Here is a 19,599-nt window from a genome sequence, read left to right on the forward strand (position 1 = left end):
GTGCAATGAATACTTTCCATAAGATCTGAGCAGTAAAACCTACTGGATATAACCTAGACCCCATGTTTGTTGTTTTAATGTTTGTTTATTTTTGGAAGAGAACGCAAGCAGTGGAGGGGCAGAGAGAGAGGGGGACAGAGGATCCAAAGCAGGCTGTGTACTGACAGCAGAGAGCACGATTCAGGGCTGGAACTCACGAACCATGAGATCAGGACCTGAGCCTAAGTCAGACGCTCAACCTACTAAGCCATCCAGGCGCCCCTAAATCCCGTATTTTAAATGAATGAAGGAAATTAATAGTTTCAGTCTTGCAGGTAAGACTGCTTCAAAACAGTAAGACTGCAATGGCAATCGAGTCCTACCAAATAAAAATGTTGCTTGCCTCACACCCCATTTTCCGCTGATGAAAGATTACTCAGACTAGATTCTTATCACACACAGAAACTTTACAGAAAGAGCACTGAAGGATCAAAGAATACAATTCTGGTCCAATTACTGATGCCTTCTGGACCTTGGTCAAATGATTTATACACAAGAAGAGAGGTTAAAGATGGACACTTACTCTTTATCCTGTGGTAGTCAAAAAGCTGGCCAAACTCTATGAGAAATCTTTAAAAATGTAGGAGTGCCTGGGTGGCTCAGGTCCTGATCTCGTGGTTCATGGGTTCAAGCCCCGCATCCGGCTCTGTGCCAACAGCTCAGAACCTGGAGCCTGCTTCCGATTCTGTGTCTCCCTCTCTCTCTCTGCCCCTCCCCCACTTGTGCTCTGTGCAGTGTCTCTCTCAAAAATAAACATTAAAAAAATTTTTTTTAGATAATATCTAAAATGAAGAACCCAGATCTAAGAATTCTCCAGCCTCACGTTGGGTGTAGAGACTGTCCAATTTCATACAGTGTTTTGATTAAAATGTTGCTTCCTTACAATTCTACCCAATACAGAAATAATTTTAAGCGCTTCACAATCACATAATAGACCATGAGCAGCTTTTCATGAGCCTCATTTTTCATGAGCTCACTCAGGTCGTCACTCACTGCCTCTCCCACACCTGACTGGAAGCAGTTCTGCTTTTATGAATAGTCAGGAATTAGCCAGACTGCAATCAAATCATTGGGTACAAAACATGACAATCCTGCTTTCCCATGCTGCTCCTCTGCCCAAACGTCCTTTCATTTTGAAAGGGGCCATCAACTCTCAGAAGAATGTTAAACAGCCTGCAGCAGACCTGCACTCCTTCGTCTCACCAACCCTATGCTTTCCCGTATCAAAGCAGCCTTTGCCTCTTACTAAGGGAGCACTGAGTCCTTCCCAGATTCCCAGAGAGGTGCTCACAAATAAAGAAGCCTATTTTTCAAGGAAGTGCAAACGCTCAGGTTTTGTTAAGCATTCATAGTGCGTCGCATTCTTTTTTCCTTTAAATCTCACGGTGATTCCAACTCTGGCAGTGATTTGTGCAAATCCACGTAAGTCACTATGCTTCTTTTCAAACACCGATTTTTAGAGAAAGACATCCCATCCCACAAAACACGTGAGCATGTTAAGCATCGCTGATTTTTCTTAACTGGCTGTAAGTTTCAGAACAGACCGATTGCTTCCTAAAGAAAAATTCAAACTACGCATAAAAGCTCTGTCCAGATTTCACTAACTAATAATGAAAATGTAGGCGTTAACACACAAAAATTGGACGCCCCATTCAAGAGAAGGGGAAAAAATTGAACTAGGGCGCCAGCCTGATGTTTAAATATCTCAACTTGAACTCCATGGAAACAAGAGGGAATTCCCACTAGCCAAACAGCAAGAAGGCTTTTGTGGGGCACCTTTTACTTTCAAAGAATTCTTTAAGGAAAAAAAAAAAAAAAGCAACTGTCAATTAAAAGTTGAAAATTAATTTCTATCTGCTTTAAAGGCGCATAAGGAATGGGTCAGAGGGCAAACACAAAGAGCATGGGGTGCTCTCCGGCGGAGCTACCCCCGGATGGAGGGGAAGGAGGGAAATGAGAGACGGGGTCACGGACGGCGGCAAAGCGGGAGGCGCGGGGACGGGTGGCGCGGCACTGACCGGGGAGCTGTCCGGGCCAGGCCAAGCCCCGCGTCCCCGCGCCCGCCGCTCCTCCCTTCCCGGCCTCGGCCCCCAGACCGGGAACAGACCGTACCTGTCTGACCGGCCGGGATGCGCTGCGGGGCCCGCGCTGCCCACCCCTCTCGCGCCGCCGCGTCCGCCGCCCGCGAGCCAGGAAGCCGCTGCGGCCTGCGGCTTCCCGCCACCGCCGCCCGCTCCTTCCTCCAGGGACACGGCGAGCTGGCTGAAGGCGTAGAGGAGCGAGCAGAAGCCGCAGGCCAGGCACAGCACCACGATGCGCAGGTAGCGCCGCATCGCCCCGGACCCGCGCCTCAGCCGCCTCAGCCGCCGCAGCCGCCGCGCCGCACCGCGCCCGCCCGGCGAACTGGAGCGAAGGGAACAGCACGGCGCAGCCGCAGCCACAAGTTCCTCCTCCGCCGCGGCCTCGCGCCCGCCCCTCCTTCCTTCTTTTCCCCCCTCTCGCCCCGCCCAACCACCTTCGTCGGCGGGCTGACAACCCGCCGCTAGCCTGACCCCGCCTCCGCCGCCGTGGGCCCCTCCCAGGGGGTGGTGGGGAGCTGGTAGCTGCGGGACGCGCAGGCGCAATGAGTGGGCGAGACCTTGGCGCACTGGAGTCCGAGGCGAACACCGAAGAAATGCGGAGCAGGTAAATCCTGACCCTGGTGGCTCCAAACCGAAGAGGAGAAGTGTGGCAAAATAAACGAGACGCTGGAGACAGCTGACCCAAATTCAGATTATGGTTCTAACACATAGTAGTTTGTGACGTTGAGCAACTTAAATTCTCTTGAGCATGTTTCTTCATCTCTAAAACGGAGATCATATCCTCATGATAGGGTGGTGGCAAAGATTAAACTGCTTAACGCACGAAAAACGCCTTGCACTTGGAAGGCATTTATTTGATTAAGCCATTTTTCAGTTCCATCTTCCTCAGCAGGGACTTCCCCAGCCTCTAAGTTTCTTTAATACTCTACGAGCCATTTTCATCCAGATATTTAATTACGTCGTAATGCTGTTGAGTATGCATATCCTGCCTCCCAGTGAACTTGTTACGGGCATGTTCGGCTAAGGTGCTCTCTATTGCATCTTTTTTTCACCTTCTTTACAACTCATCATTTGCATGTCCGTAGCAATTAATATTCTCCCTAAAGGGCTTTCTCTTTAGCTTTCCATTTCTTCTCCCTCTTCTTCAGCCATATAAACACTCCATTCATTTGTTGAACGTTTATAAAGCATCACTGTGCCAAGCGCTATGCCTTGGGGTATAAAGGTATAAAGACACCTAGCTGGGCATAGGGTGGGACAGTAAATAAATTCGTAAGTTAAGTGGGACTTATAAATAAGTGTCAATAAGGGACAATGAGTAAATATGTGGGACTTATAAATATGTGTACTACTAGAATACAGACATTAGGATATAAGCCTGTAAAGGTGTGGGCAAACACAGAAAGGAGCCATCAGTTCTACTGAGGGCATGCTCAAAAGACACTTCATAGTAAAAATGGACCCAGAGTCTTGGGTGGGGTAAGGGAAGGAATTGCAGGCTGAGGTATCAATGAAACAGGTTCTTGTGTCTGGGAAGCTGAGAAGTTCGATACCACCAGCTAAGTGAATGCAAAGGAGGGTATGATGAGTGATAAGACTGTTGAAGGGGCCGGATATTTGAGTGCCTTGTTTAGTATGCCAAGAAGTTTGAACGTAATCTAGCAGAGTGGGTGAACCACTGAAGGGTTTTTAAATTAGTAAGTAACATGATCACATTTGCCTTTTAGAGAGCAGTTTCTGGCCTCAGTGTGGAGGCTGGGACAGAAATTGAGATTGGAGCCAGAAAGCAGTGCCAAAAAGTGAGGGAAAGGAAGCTGGCTTTAAACACACACACACACACACACACACACACACACACACACACACACACACATACACTTACACACCTCGTGGAGAAAAATCATGCTGTTAAACTGTTCAAATTGCATTTGGAGCTTTGAAGAGTTTGGCCATGAGAATCAAAGTGGGGAAATGCTATGTAATTTAACACTAGTTCTCCATTTGGAATCCCTACACAAAACACTGCTGGCTCGTGACCATGGAAAGGCACTAAAGAAATTTAAGCCTCAGTTTCCTCTATAAAGATGAAATTTCTTGCCTTACCTGACAAAAAAAAATGAAAACTAGCATGCTATCAAGATGTGTAAGTAGAATTAAAACATACACTTATTCATTCAGTAAACATTTATTGAATATATTCTACATGCCAGACAAGGGGCTAAAATGTACTGCCCTCAAAGGGATGACAGGCAAGTAAGAATGATGACAATAATAAATTAATCCTTCTACTACACCTTACAATTCTTAGAGAAATAAAGATAAACTCAACGAAGTACAAAGATGGATCGCAAAAGCAGTTGTAAGAATGGAAAATAGATTTTGAGAGAGAAAACTAAAGGTTATATTACCAAGAAACTAGAGTAAGAGCTAGTACTCAAATAGATCAAGGATGTTTAAAGAGATGCCTACCACAATTGTTCTCTATTTCAACAAAGAAACTAAATGTAGTAAAAATAAAGAATAATTTAATGACCCACAGATTGTTAAAATACTGAAATGGCAATTTTCATTCTTCAACAATTTATGGGAAGAGCATATCTGGAAGAATAATCATCCGTTTACTTGACATCAGGGTTCTGGACCATATCACACCCCTTAGGTTTTTAATTCTGTAACTAAAAAGGAAATTCTGTTGAAAAAATATATAAGGCATTCCAAAATTAGTAAATATTTTTGTATTACCCACAGTCTTAACTGGCTGTCTTGGAGTATAAGGAGCTGTGTGCATGCCCTTCTGATCATTTCCAGGATTCACACATTTTTGTATATATTTTTAAATGTCTGTTTATTTTTAAGAAAGAGAGACAGACAGAATGTAAGCAGGGGAGGGGCAGAGACAGAGAGGGAGACAAAGAATCTGAAGCAGGCTCCAGGCTCTGAGCTGTCAGCACAGATGCGGGGCTCGAACTCAACAAACCAAGAGATCATGACTTGAGCCAAAGGAAGGCAGACACTTAACCGACTGAGCCACCCAGGCACACCTGCATATTTTTATATTCTTAAATTAATTTTAAATATAGAAAATGACTTAAATATTTTTGAGGTCATATCAGTTACGTATTTCTTTCATTCACTGTATGTATGTACTCCTGAGTCTACTTTTTCATCTCTAGACCACACTCTTAATTCTCTAGTGAAAGGCTGACTATATACAAATTTTTAATCAATATTCATCTTCCCTTCATCCTGTCAAAAAGTTAATTTAGGTGGACAAAAAGAAATTTAAAAGTAGCAATGTTTGTTGTTTAAATAGAGACCTCTTCCATGATCTAGAAAACTCTCAGATACAGGATAATACAAATTTCAAGAATTTTATATTCAAAAGATCAATCTTGATTATTCCTACAGCTCCTAGTACATTTTGAATACATAACTGATATTTAATGTTTTTATTTTTTTCATAAATATTCTCAAAGTCACTCTATAGCAAATGTAGGGTTCTGTTCAGCATTCCCGTCCCATTTCTGTCTACCTTTTAGTATTTTTTTAAAAATCATTTTCCTGGGGAAAAGGTAAACTCTATATCCTTTCAGAGTAAACTTCAAAAACTTTTCTATATAACTTTAGTTTATAATGATCTATGCAAAATCTGATTTAATCCTTATAACACTTATATGAATTAGATGTTATTTTCTTTTAAGAAACAAGGAACCTGAAACTTAGAGAAGTTTGTTAACCCCATCACTAATAATGAAGATCCATAATTCAAATGGAAATCTTAAAGGATCCAACACACGTTTGTTTTTTCCATTATATCATGCTGTCTCACTATGAACAAATAAATGCTAATCTGAGTGATGCAAATTAGAAGTAAAAGGAAAAAGAAAAAATCCATGTTATATGAAAACCCCTTAGACTGGTCTTCATTGAGATTAAAACAAAATTTACAATCCGTGAAACTCAAGTCAGATTAGGTGCAGAGCACAAAGAATCAGAAACTCAGACTAAAAGTGAAAACTACTCTCTCTTCCAGTAGGCCCCTAATGAAATCTCATTTTCCACAGTCCATTTCCTAGAAACCTTGTTGGACTGGAGGAAGAAGTTGGAAAACAGTACTGTCAGTTTGAACAGAAAGTATTTCAGTTTAGGTATCCATTCAGACCAGTAAATGTAAGGAAAAGGTAGAACTGAGTAGGATGCAAGTGTCAAGCATTTCTCTTCATTCTCAAAAAACTCATAGGCCACATGATTCAAAAACATGGCAGTGGAAGACCAATAAATGGGGACACCTTAGCTCCTATATGATCCCTGAATTGGCTGGCATTTCCATCCACAAGGAAGGGAGAGTATGGAGGGGCTAGAGTAGGGAGGGGAGTAAGGAATATGCTATGGAACATCCCTGTAATTCTCCCTCATTCAGTCTTCAGGAACCTTCCATTCCCATTAATACAATAGATTATAATCTACTACTTTTTAAAATGGTATCAGCAAAATTAAAAGCTAGATATGTAGGGAAATTTAGTCATGAGGAAAATTGGAATTAAAACACGCATGCACAAGTTCACTGAGAAGCTGCCATCAATCAAGGTCATAATTACAACAATAGCAACATCTTTTTCCTGACCCAGGTCATCAAAAGTTGAAGGCTGAAAATAATTAAGAATTCTGATACCATCACAATTCAGAAGTCCAGTTCTTAGTTGAAAAATAAAATCAGAATTCGTGTTACCCATATTCCTTTCTATAAAGTAATTGCATCACTAGACAGCCCTATGTTATATTTGGTTTCTTTTTTACTTTTATGTATTCTCTTGGTCCTAAGGCAAGATCATTTTGCTCTTCTGAGAACTCAGCCTACTTTCCTTTTTTTTAAAAAAATGCTTTCATTGCCATTTTGTCCTGTAGGAGTCTTCTCCCAAATTGGTTTTACACAGTATCCCAACTCTTCTCAATCTTGCTGACTCCAAAAGTAAACACAGTCTCATTTCATTGTTGTTATTATTATAAATTAAGAGGATAGGGAAAACAACATACATTAAAAAATCTAAGTTAGTAAATCTTGGAACTCACCTTAGTTTCTGAATTCTCTTGCTAAAAGAGTTATGGAAACATGAGGGTGAGATGGTGGCTTTCACTCAAACTCCCTACTTCCAGGTAGACCAGCAGACCTAATCCCAGATGTAAGCTCAAGACCTGCCACTCCTCAGGAATTCCAATCGCAGAAGCATCCATTTCACTGGGACCTCACCGCAAAAAGTTCTCATTGGGGCTTAGCTTCACATATTGAAATGAAGCAATTCTTTAACTTTAAAAAAAAAGTATTACTGTTTAGCCTTATATACAGACGAGATTTGAGGAACTTTATACGAATACAAGGAAAAACACTAGTGTCAGAATCTAGAAAATCTGGATCAAGAGTGACATGGCAGGCGATTAGTCCTACATTCGATTAAAAGTAAGCCTAATTTGAGATTTTTCTCAGAAATGGAAGGCAATCAATAAATTATCTGCATTATCCATAAGAAAAAGGCAAATTTCCTCACGTAAATTAAAGCTTTTCCCGAAATAGGTCCGAATAAAATTTTTCATTCAGATTCTGGGTAATGTTTCCTCATCATCTTCACAAAAAGGAACAGCAGACCTCATTCAGCTGATTATTGATTTTTAAAAAGGAGTATAGAAAAAAATGATAATCTTACACGGCTTAAAGTCTTAAACTTTGAAAATCCAAGTTGGAGTAATGAAATGGGAGCTAGAAAACTACTATTGACACCCAACATTATCAGCTGCAACTGTCAAGAGGAGATCCAAACATCTTAGTGTGGACTCGCAGTGGATACTTAGACCAAACTGAGTTTCCAGGGGAAAAAAAAACAAAAAACAAACAAACAAAAACCAAAAAACTGGCAAGCACTCCCTCTGCTACTTCTGTATCTTACATATTTTTATTGTTGCAGTAATGGCTTTGTAATTACTTATTTACAGATCCTAAGATGTGAGCTCCACATCTGTGTCCTCTTCATAACCAACCCCTGGCCCAGTGCTGGGCACACAAAATATACCCTATAAATGTTCACTGAATACGGATATAAAGACAACCTAGATCAGGAAAGTACTGAAAGTATTACAATAGTAAAATAGTTGCTACACTCCACAACAACTATTGTGGAAGAAAAGAAAAAAAAAAAAATGAAAAATGATTCAGAACATGAAACATGTCCCAGAGCACTGAAACCTATCGGAGCTCTGCTTGACTTTTCCATAAAAGTACCTGGTCTTTTAAGGGCATTTCATGCGCTTCAGAACGGGCCCATTCCATAAAGACAGGAATATCTGCACTGGATAAATATAAAGGCCACATTAAAAACCTTTAAATTATCTGGGCTAGTGGGAATGTACACTCAGGAAAGTAAAGTGTTCATATAATTCAAGGTAAAACTTCTCTATGACAGCTTCTTAAAATCAACTGGTTTTGAAGAAAATGGTTTTAAAGTTACTACACATATATTGCTACCCTAGTAAATATAGCTGAAACTTTAGACTCATTATGAAGATCACAGCATGTTTTTTAAACGTTCTCAGAGACAGACATGCTACTATTTGTTCTGCCTTCCTAGAGATTCTTCTCTATGACCACCCAGATTGTATCCCAGCACCCCATGGCCTAATTCCTATTTTTGCTGTGTTTGTTTTTCTCCTACCCCTTCCCTCATTTTTTTCCCGTTCCTATCCTTCCTTGCCTTTGATATTGCTGAGGCGTATTTTCTATTACCCTCAACAGCCAGTGAGGGCATTCTTCTCCTTCTGCTTTCACAAAATGATCAGTCACATCCTGTATTTTGTAACCTTCAGTGTCTTTTGATTCTGCTCAGCTATTTTTGTCACTGATGACTTTTCTGCACTTCAATTTTTTCTACATTCATTGTTCCAGACAACGGAAGGTGCCTGTGGTTGAAGGCAGGGGAGGGCAGTGCCAATAAGTCAAAGTATCATTTTATGTTTATCCTTTTCCTTATACATTCACTTTTCTGTTTTCAGTTAATTTTCAAAGTACAGTACAGATGTTCCTATCAATTGCCAATTCCTGTATCAGGTCTTTAAAAGATTCCAGAAGAGGTAATTTGCAGACCAAGCAAACTAAGTAAAATAAGTGCCTCAGTGGAAACGAAAACTTCTAGACCATTTAGCATCAATGCATAGAACATGCAGAAACTACATTTTTAGGCAATAAGGATTTTTGCCTAAAAGAAAGATAATAAATATGCTATCAACTTAGACAAGCTGAAGTTCTCTTCCTTTTTAATGTTTTCACTTTGTCTACTATCACTATAATTTTAGGAAAGCATTTAACAAAAATAAAACCTTTAAGTCAACTATTTCTACTGTGTAATACAAAAGGTTTTAAGAATATGTATTTCTGGTATGCCTCAAATTATATCTTCACTCTTAATTATATCAAAATAAGGTAATAAACTCTGAAAAACATTCAAATTCTTTTTGTATGGAATTTGGTTAAAAGAACCCACTGCTAAAACTACAGGGTAAATCAATAAAAGAGTTTAAAATGTACACTAAGCCCAGGCTCTGAATCTTTTTGCATATTTTAACATTAGGTATATTTGTGGAATTTGGGTCTGTTTCCTGGTTTGGAAGTGTATTTGAGGTAGGGTGAAATTAAAGCAAGTGAAGATAATTGTGATTAATGAGAGGAAAACAAAATTTCAAACTAGCCAACTCAGTTCATTTGTCCTAGCTCCAAGTGCATACCAACAGAAAGTTGGCTGATCTGGGATCAGAGCAAACATCTGATGTGGAAAATTCAGTGTAACCCACAGAACACAATCCTTTTGGTCACCCAAGAGGGTGTGCAAATAATTTTTGTTACAAAGAGTATTTTTGCATTTTCGTAATGGGATTTTACCTATAAAGATAGTAAAGGCTCATTTACTGAGCAACCAGTGTGTGTCATGTAATTAATAAGAATTTTATGTGGATTGATATTTAATCGTCACAACCACTTGATGAGTTAGAATTGATTACCATTATCCCTGTTTAATAGATGGGAAGAGACCCTGAGTAATTTACTCAAGCTCACTTAGGCTCTAGAACAGATATTCAAAGCATCAGACACCAGTTAGCACTCTAAATTTCCATACTATATACTCTCCACTTATATAAAAAGATGCCTATACTCCATTCTGGTAAAATCCCATTTCTGTCAGATTTTTCTTACAGTCCATTTAAAATACATCCTGAAAGTTTTTGATCATCATAAGACCCAGTGCCTCCAGAGCATAGTTTTGATTTAAAAATTAGAAGATTTTCCCTATTACAATTATTACTTGTAATTTTTACTGTGTCTAAAATTTGAAACATTTGAAACATGTTGAAAAACAATAATACATGACAAAAAATTTTCATGTTTTAAAAGAACATAACCAGTTAGCTGGGGCTCCATTGAAAGTATCTTATAATAAAAACAAATTTTAATTTTTCATTTAACAACACTAAAGAATGAGGTATATAAATGTTTTAATCACAGACTTTTACTGTATGCAATTAACTGTACTTCACAACTAGCATCTTACAAAAAAGACAGTCCCATTGTGCCTGGAAAAAGTACTGCAATTAAACGGAAAATTACATTACCACAAGAAACCACCAAATACACAACTGTCAGGGTCTACGGGTTTTTTTTTTTTTTTTTTTTTTTCTGTTCTTCAAATGCAATCATAGTGTTTTTAAGTGGTATTTTGTATCCAGGTTATGTTTTTAAGTTAATTTATATTCCAGAAGTCTCCTAGAGGTGGATACATATTAAGCAAATGGCTAAAAGAAGCAGGAGACCCTATGAGAATTTAAGAAGTACTGTGTGGTTTCTAGGCTGGATTTTTAAATACAACATGAAACACATTATTTCTTGTAAACAAAAATGCAAAATCTGTAGTCATAAAAATATTTTATTGGTAATTTTACATAATAGTAAGTGGGGCTGTAAATATTTTTTAAATTTCAGGATATTGATAAATGCATAAACTGGCAGTTGTGTCTGAAAATAGGATACTATGATTTTCATAAAAATCATTGTATTTAATAAGAGGCCAATTAAACTGATTTAAGATTAGTTATTTCCCAGGTCTGTGCAACAGTTCCCAATTCTGTATTAATTAGATTCATACTTCTATGACCCTGCACAAGTTTGGGGCAAGACAACAGTGATAAAACTGTTATTAAGTTAAAGCTTTTCCAAAATTGCAGCTTTTAAAATATGTCAGGTTTCTTTTCTGTTTTTGCCAAATGTTTATAATTATTTGAACTGTAATGTTTTATTTCATACAGAAAACATACCAGTGTTCAATGACAAGAGGACTAAACCTGAATTATAAAGCTAAATAATCAATGTTTTATTGTTTACTACTCTGCTAGTAAAACATTACAATAATGAATGTTTTAAAAGATAAACAAACAAAAACAAAGATAAAACCAGAAACATAATTCAGGAACAATAATTTAGTAAAATGTGTCAAAAACATTGGCAACGGTTCATACAAATTCTTTATTTAATAACAATTTTCCTATTTAACCACACCAAGTACCAGCAGGTGTATTTAAGAGGATAACCATTAAGAAAATCCTGTTGCAGCAATAGTTGATTAAGTTGATCTTTGACTTGTATACATATAACTATTTGTTTCACAATTCTCAAATAATACATATTTAGGCAGCTTGCACTATGTTATAAAAATTGAAATTCATACATGCCAATAGTAGAGAATTATGTGTTAGAATTCACTAAACTAAAAGTGAAAATAGACTTACCAATAACACTGCATAATGAATAATTCAACCACATTTTCATGGCATCTTTAACTGTGGAGACCAAAATGTTAAGTTTGGAAATTTTTGGTAGGCATAGATTGCAATAAATTCTAACAAATTTCTATCTTATGTAAAACGCAAATTATGGATTGTGCATGAATATGTTTGTCATGAAAATGTGGTACCTCTTGGCATAATCTGTGTATCTGCATGTTATGACAGAAGTGACTAAGAAACTGGAGAAAATAAACTTTAATGAGATTCTCCATTCAGTGATGAGGCTTCTCCTCTGGGTGAAGATGACCTGGACATTCCCCTCTCTGTGTTATCAGAGCTAGACCCACTCTGACTGTGTTGATCTGCAGAAGCAGCACTAGATGCAGGCGGTGACTTCGTTTTCTCCTTAAAGTCTGTAATAATGACTGTCAGATCTCCAACGGTAACTTCCAAATGCTGAGCACTACTCCGATCCACGTTTTTCAATCTTGGCCTAAACACAAAAAATGATTATATTTTAAACTAGCTTCTCTTTCTACCAACTTTCTGAACATATACTGAATAAATCAGGTAAAAATAACAAAATGAATGCATCTATATTTAAGGCTCTAGATTCATGTTTAACTAGCCAAAAAAAAAGTATAATTAAATGTTTTAAATCATTAACATTAATCAAACCAATCATTGATGAATCTTCTTCAACATGACAAACTGATACTCTGGAAGCAATGGTCTCTTAATTGTGCTTTTATAGCTTTATCATAATTTTGCAGATAGCTTATAAGTTTTACTAAAATAAATGTTTGAAGACAGTAATGACATAGTTGTATCACAGAGTAAGCTGATAACTATTAACGCTCAGTTATATGTAAGGCTGTTATTCCACAGATGTGCACTAATAAGGCATCATGATTATCTATTCTGCCTGTACCCAAGAAGATTTTAACTGGTCAAAGCCCATGCAAGTATCTGTTCAGTATTGTAAATATCACTCCTGGCTTTATGACTAAAAAAGAAATAGCTCAAGCACAAATGTCTTTTAATCTAAAAAAGGAAGGAAGGAAGGAAGGAAGGAAAGAAGGAAGGAAGGGAGGAAGGGAAAAGGAAAGAGAAAGGAAACCTTACATTTAAGCTCATAATGGTGGCTTCTGTGTTTAATTTCTAATATACTTCTTAAACTCAGAAAAACACTTTCATGATATTTTATAATAAAGGAGATAAAATCTCTTCTACTCTGTATATGAATAGATTAATTTCAAAAGAGAATATTAAATTAATGGTTTGTTTTATTATTTCAAAAGTGCCATAAAACACTCTTCAAATTTACCTGGTTTTCTTATGACTGTTCTTTTTGCTAGTTGTTTCCTTTTCACTCTTTTCTTTTTCTACTTTATCTTTTTTCTCTTTCTTTGACTGTGTAGGGGGCACAAACTGCTGGGTAACCTGCTGTGCAACCAACTGGGAGACAGGTCGAGGTTTCCTGTGTGCATGTTAAAAAGAAAGTTTTTTTTATTATAACTTAAGAAAATACATTCTTTATGAGACTATCTCTGATTATAAGAATACAGGTACACGACATTATTTTCAAGTACAAAAAATCCTTATATGTGAGATAATTTAATGTGCAATTTAACAGATTTTACACACATACACACACACAAACAAATTATTGTCTTTCCTATCCAACAAAAACAAAACTATAATAACAGTTAAAAGTTATAGCCCAAGATATATGGTCAAACCATGAGAATAAAACTGTTACATAAGTCAATGTGAAAATTATTTTAAAAAGTATATCAAACTGAATGCTCATAGGGAAGCACACATATAAATAAACATGAATTTCGGAGCGCCTGGGTGGCGCAGTCGGTTAAGCGTCCGACTTCAGCCAGGTCACGATCTTGCGGTCCGTGAGTTCGAGCCCCGCGTCAGGCTCTGGGCTGATGGCTCGGAGCCTGGAGCCTGTTTCCGATTCTGTGTCTCCCTCTCTCTCTGCCCCTCCCCCGTTCATGCTCTGTCTCTCTCTGTCCCAAAAATAAATTAAAAAACGTTGAAAAAAAAAATTAAAAAATAAATAAATAAATAAATAAATAAACATGAATTTCAAAAATTTAAACTTGAAAATTTATACTGAAATAACATTTAAATATATCCCTTCTCCTTCATAGAAGGAAATAGCTAACCTAACCATCTGTGACAATGGCTATTTGTTCTTTCCTCTAAAATCTTTCACTTAATTTAATAAGTATTTGAGTGTCAAATTTTCTCACTCTTTATTGCTAAAATCTTTAAGGTTCCTTTTATCTCTAGCCACGATCTCAGCGTGCTTTTTTGACCTTGGCAATTTGTCTAGTCCTTTGAGACTTGCCTATTCACTCATTTATTCACTTAAAAAACATTTATTGAGAAACTATTGCAAAAATTGCACCATGATATCTGAAATGTTGCTTCACTTCACGCTTTAGTGACAGTACTAACTGTCATTCTACTTGTCAAGGATCCCTCCAGCTTTATGGTAGAACTTGGGCAACTGTGGTCAAGATTCGAAGTAAACAATCTCTAAGTTCTTAAAATGAGAGACAGAAGAGTGAGGAGGGGAGTGAAAATGGGAGGAGTGAAAAAGTGAGGGAAGGGAGAATAAGATAAACATAAATTTTAGCAGCTGGTCTACAAAACAACAGTAATTTTATTGCATGGAAAATCCTGAACCCATTTTGGTCAGTAGAGTTATTAAAGAATCTTTTGCTGTTGTTCCTCTAAAGCCATGACAAAATAGAAACCAATGAGAAAATACTGCACTATCTACAATTCAAAACTTTAAGGAGGAATCCTTTTAAGGAGTAAATAGGAAACACAGTATGTAAACAGATATCAGTAGATGGATAATGAATTTTGTTCAGAGCCTACAGAGTCTGAAGTACAGAAAGCATATCCAGAAAAGATGTACAACACAATTTAAGAAGTAGGGTTGACACAGATATCAGGGTTAATTATGTAGATTGAGTTATACAAATGAAAGTGATATTGAAAGCATGGTGATTAATGGCTGAGCTTGTAAGGAAGTAAAATTTTTAAAAAATGGATTAAAACAATGTTTTTTGGAGCACCTGGGTGGTTTAGTTGGTTAAGCTTGCAGCTCCGGTCATCTCTGCATCAGGCTCTGCACTGACAGCTTGGGGCCTGCTTGGGATTCTCTCTCCCTCTCTCTCTCTGCCCCTCTCCTGCGCATACACTCTCTCTCAAAATAAACATTTAAAAGCACACACAATGGTTCTTAAATTTAAGGTACATCAGGATCACTAGGAAGGCCTGTTTATGGCTTGCTTAGCCCTACTCCCAGAGTTTCCAATTCAGTAGGCCTAATAATCTGCATTTCTAACTGGTTTGAGTTAGTTGATGCCTCTGATCTAGCCCAAAAAGAAGCTTGAAGAGCTGTAATATATTGTTACTAGTGCCGAATAAAGATTGAGATGGAGAGCAGGGAATGGCAAGGCAATGAAGAAAAAAAACAAGGCTAAACAGATAGGAAGGAATCCAATAGTAAAAAGCTAAGGAGTCTGACTTACCCTTAAAAGATGGGAGATCACTGAAGAAATTCAGAATTTAATTTTACAAAAATTACTGGCAGCAGTATAAAGGGGAAAGGTACCTCAGAGTGGCAGGGAAACTGTTAGGAAAGCTACTTTAATAGATTAGGCAAAAATAAAAAGGGCTTGAACTAAGGAAGCAGCAGAGGGGTTATTTAAGACAGACTGAAGAAGTAGAATCAAAGACATGGTAACTAATTATGTATACCTTTCTTAACCAACAAATATTCCTCTAGAAAAACACAGAAATCCTTGTCCTCATGCAGCCAATATTATGTGGGTGGAATCAAAAAATAAAGAGTCTTAAACGTTCATTTAAATGCTATGGGAAAAAAATGAGGAACATAAAGATTATTGGAAGAGTTGCAGTTTTTTATTATGTTTCCTTTTCTAGCATGTAAATCTCCACAAGGAAAGGGATGATATCAGCTTTATGCACCACTGTATAACTTAGTACCTAGCACAGTTCTGAAAAAATACTAGATACTTAGTATTTGTTGTTGAACGATAAAATCAAGTTTAACAAGGAAGAAAGATGTTTTTTTGTTTTTTGGTTTTTGTTTTTTAAGAAAAGGAGTACTGTACAGGCACCTGGGTGGCTCATTCAGTTGAGCATCCGACTCTTGATTTTGGCTCAGGTCATGATTCCAGGGTGATGGGATCAAGCCCTGTATTGGGCTCCATGTGGAGCGTGGAGCGTGCTTGGGATTCATGGTCTCTCTCTCTTGCATACATACATATACTCTCAAATTAAATTAAAAAGAAAAAAGAGTACTGTCTCTAAGGTTACTCACTAGACAGGATCAACCACTCACTACACAGAGATAAACAAGTAGTAAAGTAAGAGCAGGAAGAAATAATTTATCTTTTAATTATGTTGTAAAGTGGAAAAAGAAAAAAAAGCTCAGGGGTGCATGGGTGGCTCAGTGGGTTGGGCATCCGACTTCAGCTCAGGTCACGATCTCACGGTTCGTGGGTTTGAGCCCTGCATCGGGCTCTGTGCTGACAGCTCAGAGCCTGGAGCCTGCTTCGGATTCTGTGTCTCCCCCTCTCTCTGCCCCTCCCCTGCTCATGCTCTGTCTCTCTCTGTCTCAAAAATAAATAAAACAGGGGCGCCTGGGTGGCTCAGTCGGTTAAGCGGCCGACTTCAGCTCAGGTCATGATCTCACGGTCCGTGGGTTCGAGCCCCACGTCAGGCTCTGTGCTGACAGCTCAGAGCCTGGAGCCTGTTTCAGATTCTGTGTCTCCCTCTCTCTGACCCTCCCCCGTTCATGCTCTGTCTCTCTCTGTCTCAAAAATAAATAAATGTCAAAAAAAAAAACCAAAAACCTAAAAATAAATAAATAAATAAATAAATAAATAAATAAACAAAACATTAAAAAAATTTTTTAAAGAAAAAAGCTCAAAGGTGTGGCAGGTTTGAGAAAGTATTTGTTTAAACTAGTACCTAGTGAATAGTGAATCACCTAAAATTGAGTCATTCCAAGGTATAAAATGCAATGGAGGTATAGTCATCATTTGGTCTCCCAAGGTAATATGGATCTCTGAATCTCTTCCTTCCATAACAAATGAAGGTTTAACAACTTCCTTCATTATATATTGTATATACACACACACACACACACACACATATTATTACATGTATATAGTATATATTATTATATGGTATATATATTGTACTGTCACTCCCTCCATCCTAAAATTTAGTGCAAAATAAGTTAACAAAAATTTTAGTGATTAAATTGAACTAAAATAAAATTACAAACGCTGAAATAAATTTACATGCTTTTTGAACCAGAGGGGAAATCCTGACATTTCTATCAATAAACTGATGTTAGTTATTGAGTAGTGGCCATTATTACTAACAAGATATATACAATTTTATTTATATTATCTTTATTTAGTACTGCCTATAAGTAAAATAGCATATTTTTCTAGGTTTTCCTGTATTCGTTAATGAGCGAACCCCAATGCCGTTTTCCCGTAAGATCTGAGTATCTCAATCATGGATTCTCTGATCAAGATTTTCAGGAACATGATTCTTGTGCTGTGATTAAGTACAGAATATTTTTATGACATGATCAATCACTCCCTCAAACCTCCAGCATTTGTCTCCCAAGTGAGTATCCATCTACTATGTGACACTGTTCCTCAACATCTCACTCCCATTTTTTTTAAGTTTATTTATTTTCTGTGTGTGTGAGAGACAGCACATGCACCATTGGGGAAGGGACAGAGAGGGGGAGAGAGAGAGTATCCCAAGCAGGGTCTGGAGCTGTGCAGAGCCTCTTTCGGGGCTTCATCTTACAAACTGTGAGATCATGACCTGAGCCAAAATCAAGAGTCCGACGGTTAACCAACTGAGCCACCCAGGCGCCCCCTCCCTCCTGCTTTTATGTGAGAAAGGAACAATCCTAATTTCCCAACTCTGGTCTCTTGTAACTGTTGCCAAGTCTTTTTCATATTTAAGAAGTGTTATCTCTCCAGAATCTTTCTAGAATCATTTCCCTTTTTTATATGGCCCATCAATCTGAAAATATTAGAGCATGATTTGCTTCATAACCTCATGGTTGAGTTGATTTATAATTTATTTTTAAATGAGTTATGAATTTAAAATTCGTGTTATACTCTCAGTGTTAAGAACAAACTACTTAATAAATGCACACAGAAAGAACAATTAAACTGGTCAGGTGAGGGGCTGGACCAGAAAACAAGCTAGAAGACTACCACATCAAACTGGAAGTGAAGTAATAGTAGTAAGGGTCTATTCTGTGGATAGTAAGGAGAATGGCATTGAAGCAGTGAACCCGATGACATTTCATAAGGATAACCCAATCGGATGCATACCTGAGTAAGAGGGATAAAGAACTCTCCCCCAAATAGGAATAAAACTGAAAGAAATGGGGGGAGGGAATTTCCAAGGGCGGTGCTGTGTACTGAATGTTCGTGTCCCTTGCAAAATTCATTTATTAAAATCCTACCTCTCCAAGGTGATAGTATTAGGTTGGGGGGGGGGTCTTTGAGAGGTGACTGGGTCATGTGGGTGTAGCCCTCATGATTAGTGCTCTTATAAGAGACCCCAGAGAGATCCCTTGCCTCTTCTGCCATGTAAGAAAATGGCTGTCAATGAGGAAGTGGCTCCTTATCAGGCAGCTAATCTGCCAGGGCCATGATCCTAAACTTGCAGCCTCCAGAACTATGAGAAATTAATGTTCGTTGCTCATAAGCCACCTCATTTATGGTATTTTGATACAGCAGCTCAAATGGGCTAAGACAGTTGCAGGAAAGCCAAGAACAGGTCTACTCTAAATAGGGGGTACTGACATGCTTGGTGTTAATTATGTTGGATTTATAGATTTAATAAAATATATGTTAGTGATGAATCATTGAATTCTACTCCTGAAACCAATATTGTATTCTATGTTAACTAACTAGAATTTAAATAAAAATTTATAAAAGATTTAATAAAATATAAGCAAGGCAGTCCTTTGGGCAAGTGTGAATGCAAGACTAGTGGTGTAATAAACCACCATGTAATCTCTGTAACTAATGTTGTTATTGATTTTGTTATCTTTCAATCACCAACAAATCTATAGTGGTTCCCTTTTCCCTTAAGAAAAATGTTATTTATTTCTGTTCTTGAGTAGTTATACCTGTTTCTCTCTCTTTTCATCTTAGACTTTCCTAAATGTGTAATGCTCCATTCCTTTATTCTTATTTTAATGATGGCTGATTGTTACTTAAAGATTATGATTTACCTAAAACTCCATTGTTCTAGGGTTATTTGATCTGGTTCAACTTCAGGAGAAAAGCAGCACAAAATATAAATACGCAAGTATACATATAGGTTAATTACTGAAATGAAATTCTCTGCTGCTCTCTAGAGGCTGAATGTGCTTTAAAGATCTTTCACTGAAGGTAGGGGGAACACAGCTTACCTTTTCAACATATCATAAAGTTCACCCTCACCATGCCCTACTGAAAAGAAAGCCCTCATATCTCCAGGGATATTAAGAAAGCTGGGGGCCCACACCTGGGTGGCTGAGTTGGTTAAGCATCTGACTTCGGCTCAGGTC

At 37.9% G+C, this 19,599-nt stretch overlaps 2 protein-coding genes across 11 annotated transcripts in view; both read right to left on the reverse strand.

Annotated features, from left to right (window-relative positions):
• Nucleotides 1-7,355, reverse strand: part of GXYLT1 (glucoside xylosyltransferase 1) — a 57,169-nt gene extending 49,814 nt beyond the window's left edge. For 5 of the 7 annotated variants that reach the window (XR_006219894.1, XM_042992114.1, XM_042992116.1 and 2 more), the window contains exon 1: nt 2,152-2,455. Coding sequence is in view for 5 of the 7 variants with exons in the window: in XM_042992114.1 (XP_042848048.1) it covers nt 2,152-2,372 (221 nt within the window). In the remaining 2 variants the exon portion in view is untranslated. Of the gene's footprint in view, nt 1-2,151; nt 2,456-7,190 lie in introns of those variants that run through there. The other 2 variants (XM_042992117.1, XM_042992115.1) reach the window with 2 other exon arrangements.
• A 3,707-nt stretch (nt 7,356-11,062) lies between these two features.
• YAF2 (YY1 associated factor 2) overlaps nt 11,063-19,599 on the reverse strand; it is a 75,846-nt gene continuing 67,309 nt past the window's right edge. For 2 of the 4 annotated variants that reach the window (XM_042992130.1, XM_042992126.1), the window contains 2 exons: nt 13,264-13,416; nt 11,063-12,429 (listed from right to left, as the gene is read on the reverse strand). In XM_042992130.1, the coding sequence (XP_042848064.1) occupies nt 12,192-12,429; nt 13,264-13,416 (391 nt within the window). In that variant the 3' untranslated portion in view covers nt 11,063-12,191. Of the gene's footprint in view, nt 12,430-13,263; nt 13,417-19,599 lie in introns of those variants that run through there. The other 2 variants (XM_042992127.1, XR_006219901.1) reach the window with 2 other exon arrangements.

Source organism: Panthera tigris, chromosome B4, assembly GCF_018350195.1.
Source record: "Panthera tigris isolate Pti1 chromosome B4, P.tigris_Pti1_mat1.1, whole genome shotgun sequence".
Lineage (NCBI taxonomy): Eukaryota > Metazoa > Chordata > Mammalia > Carnivora > Felidae > Panthera > Panthera tigris.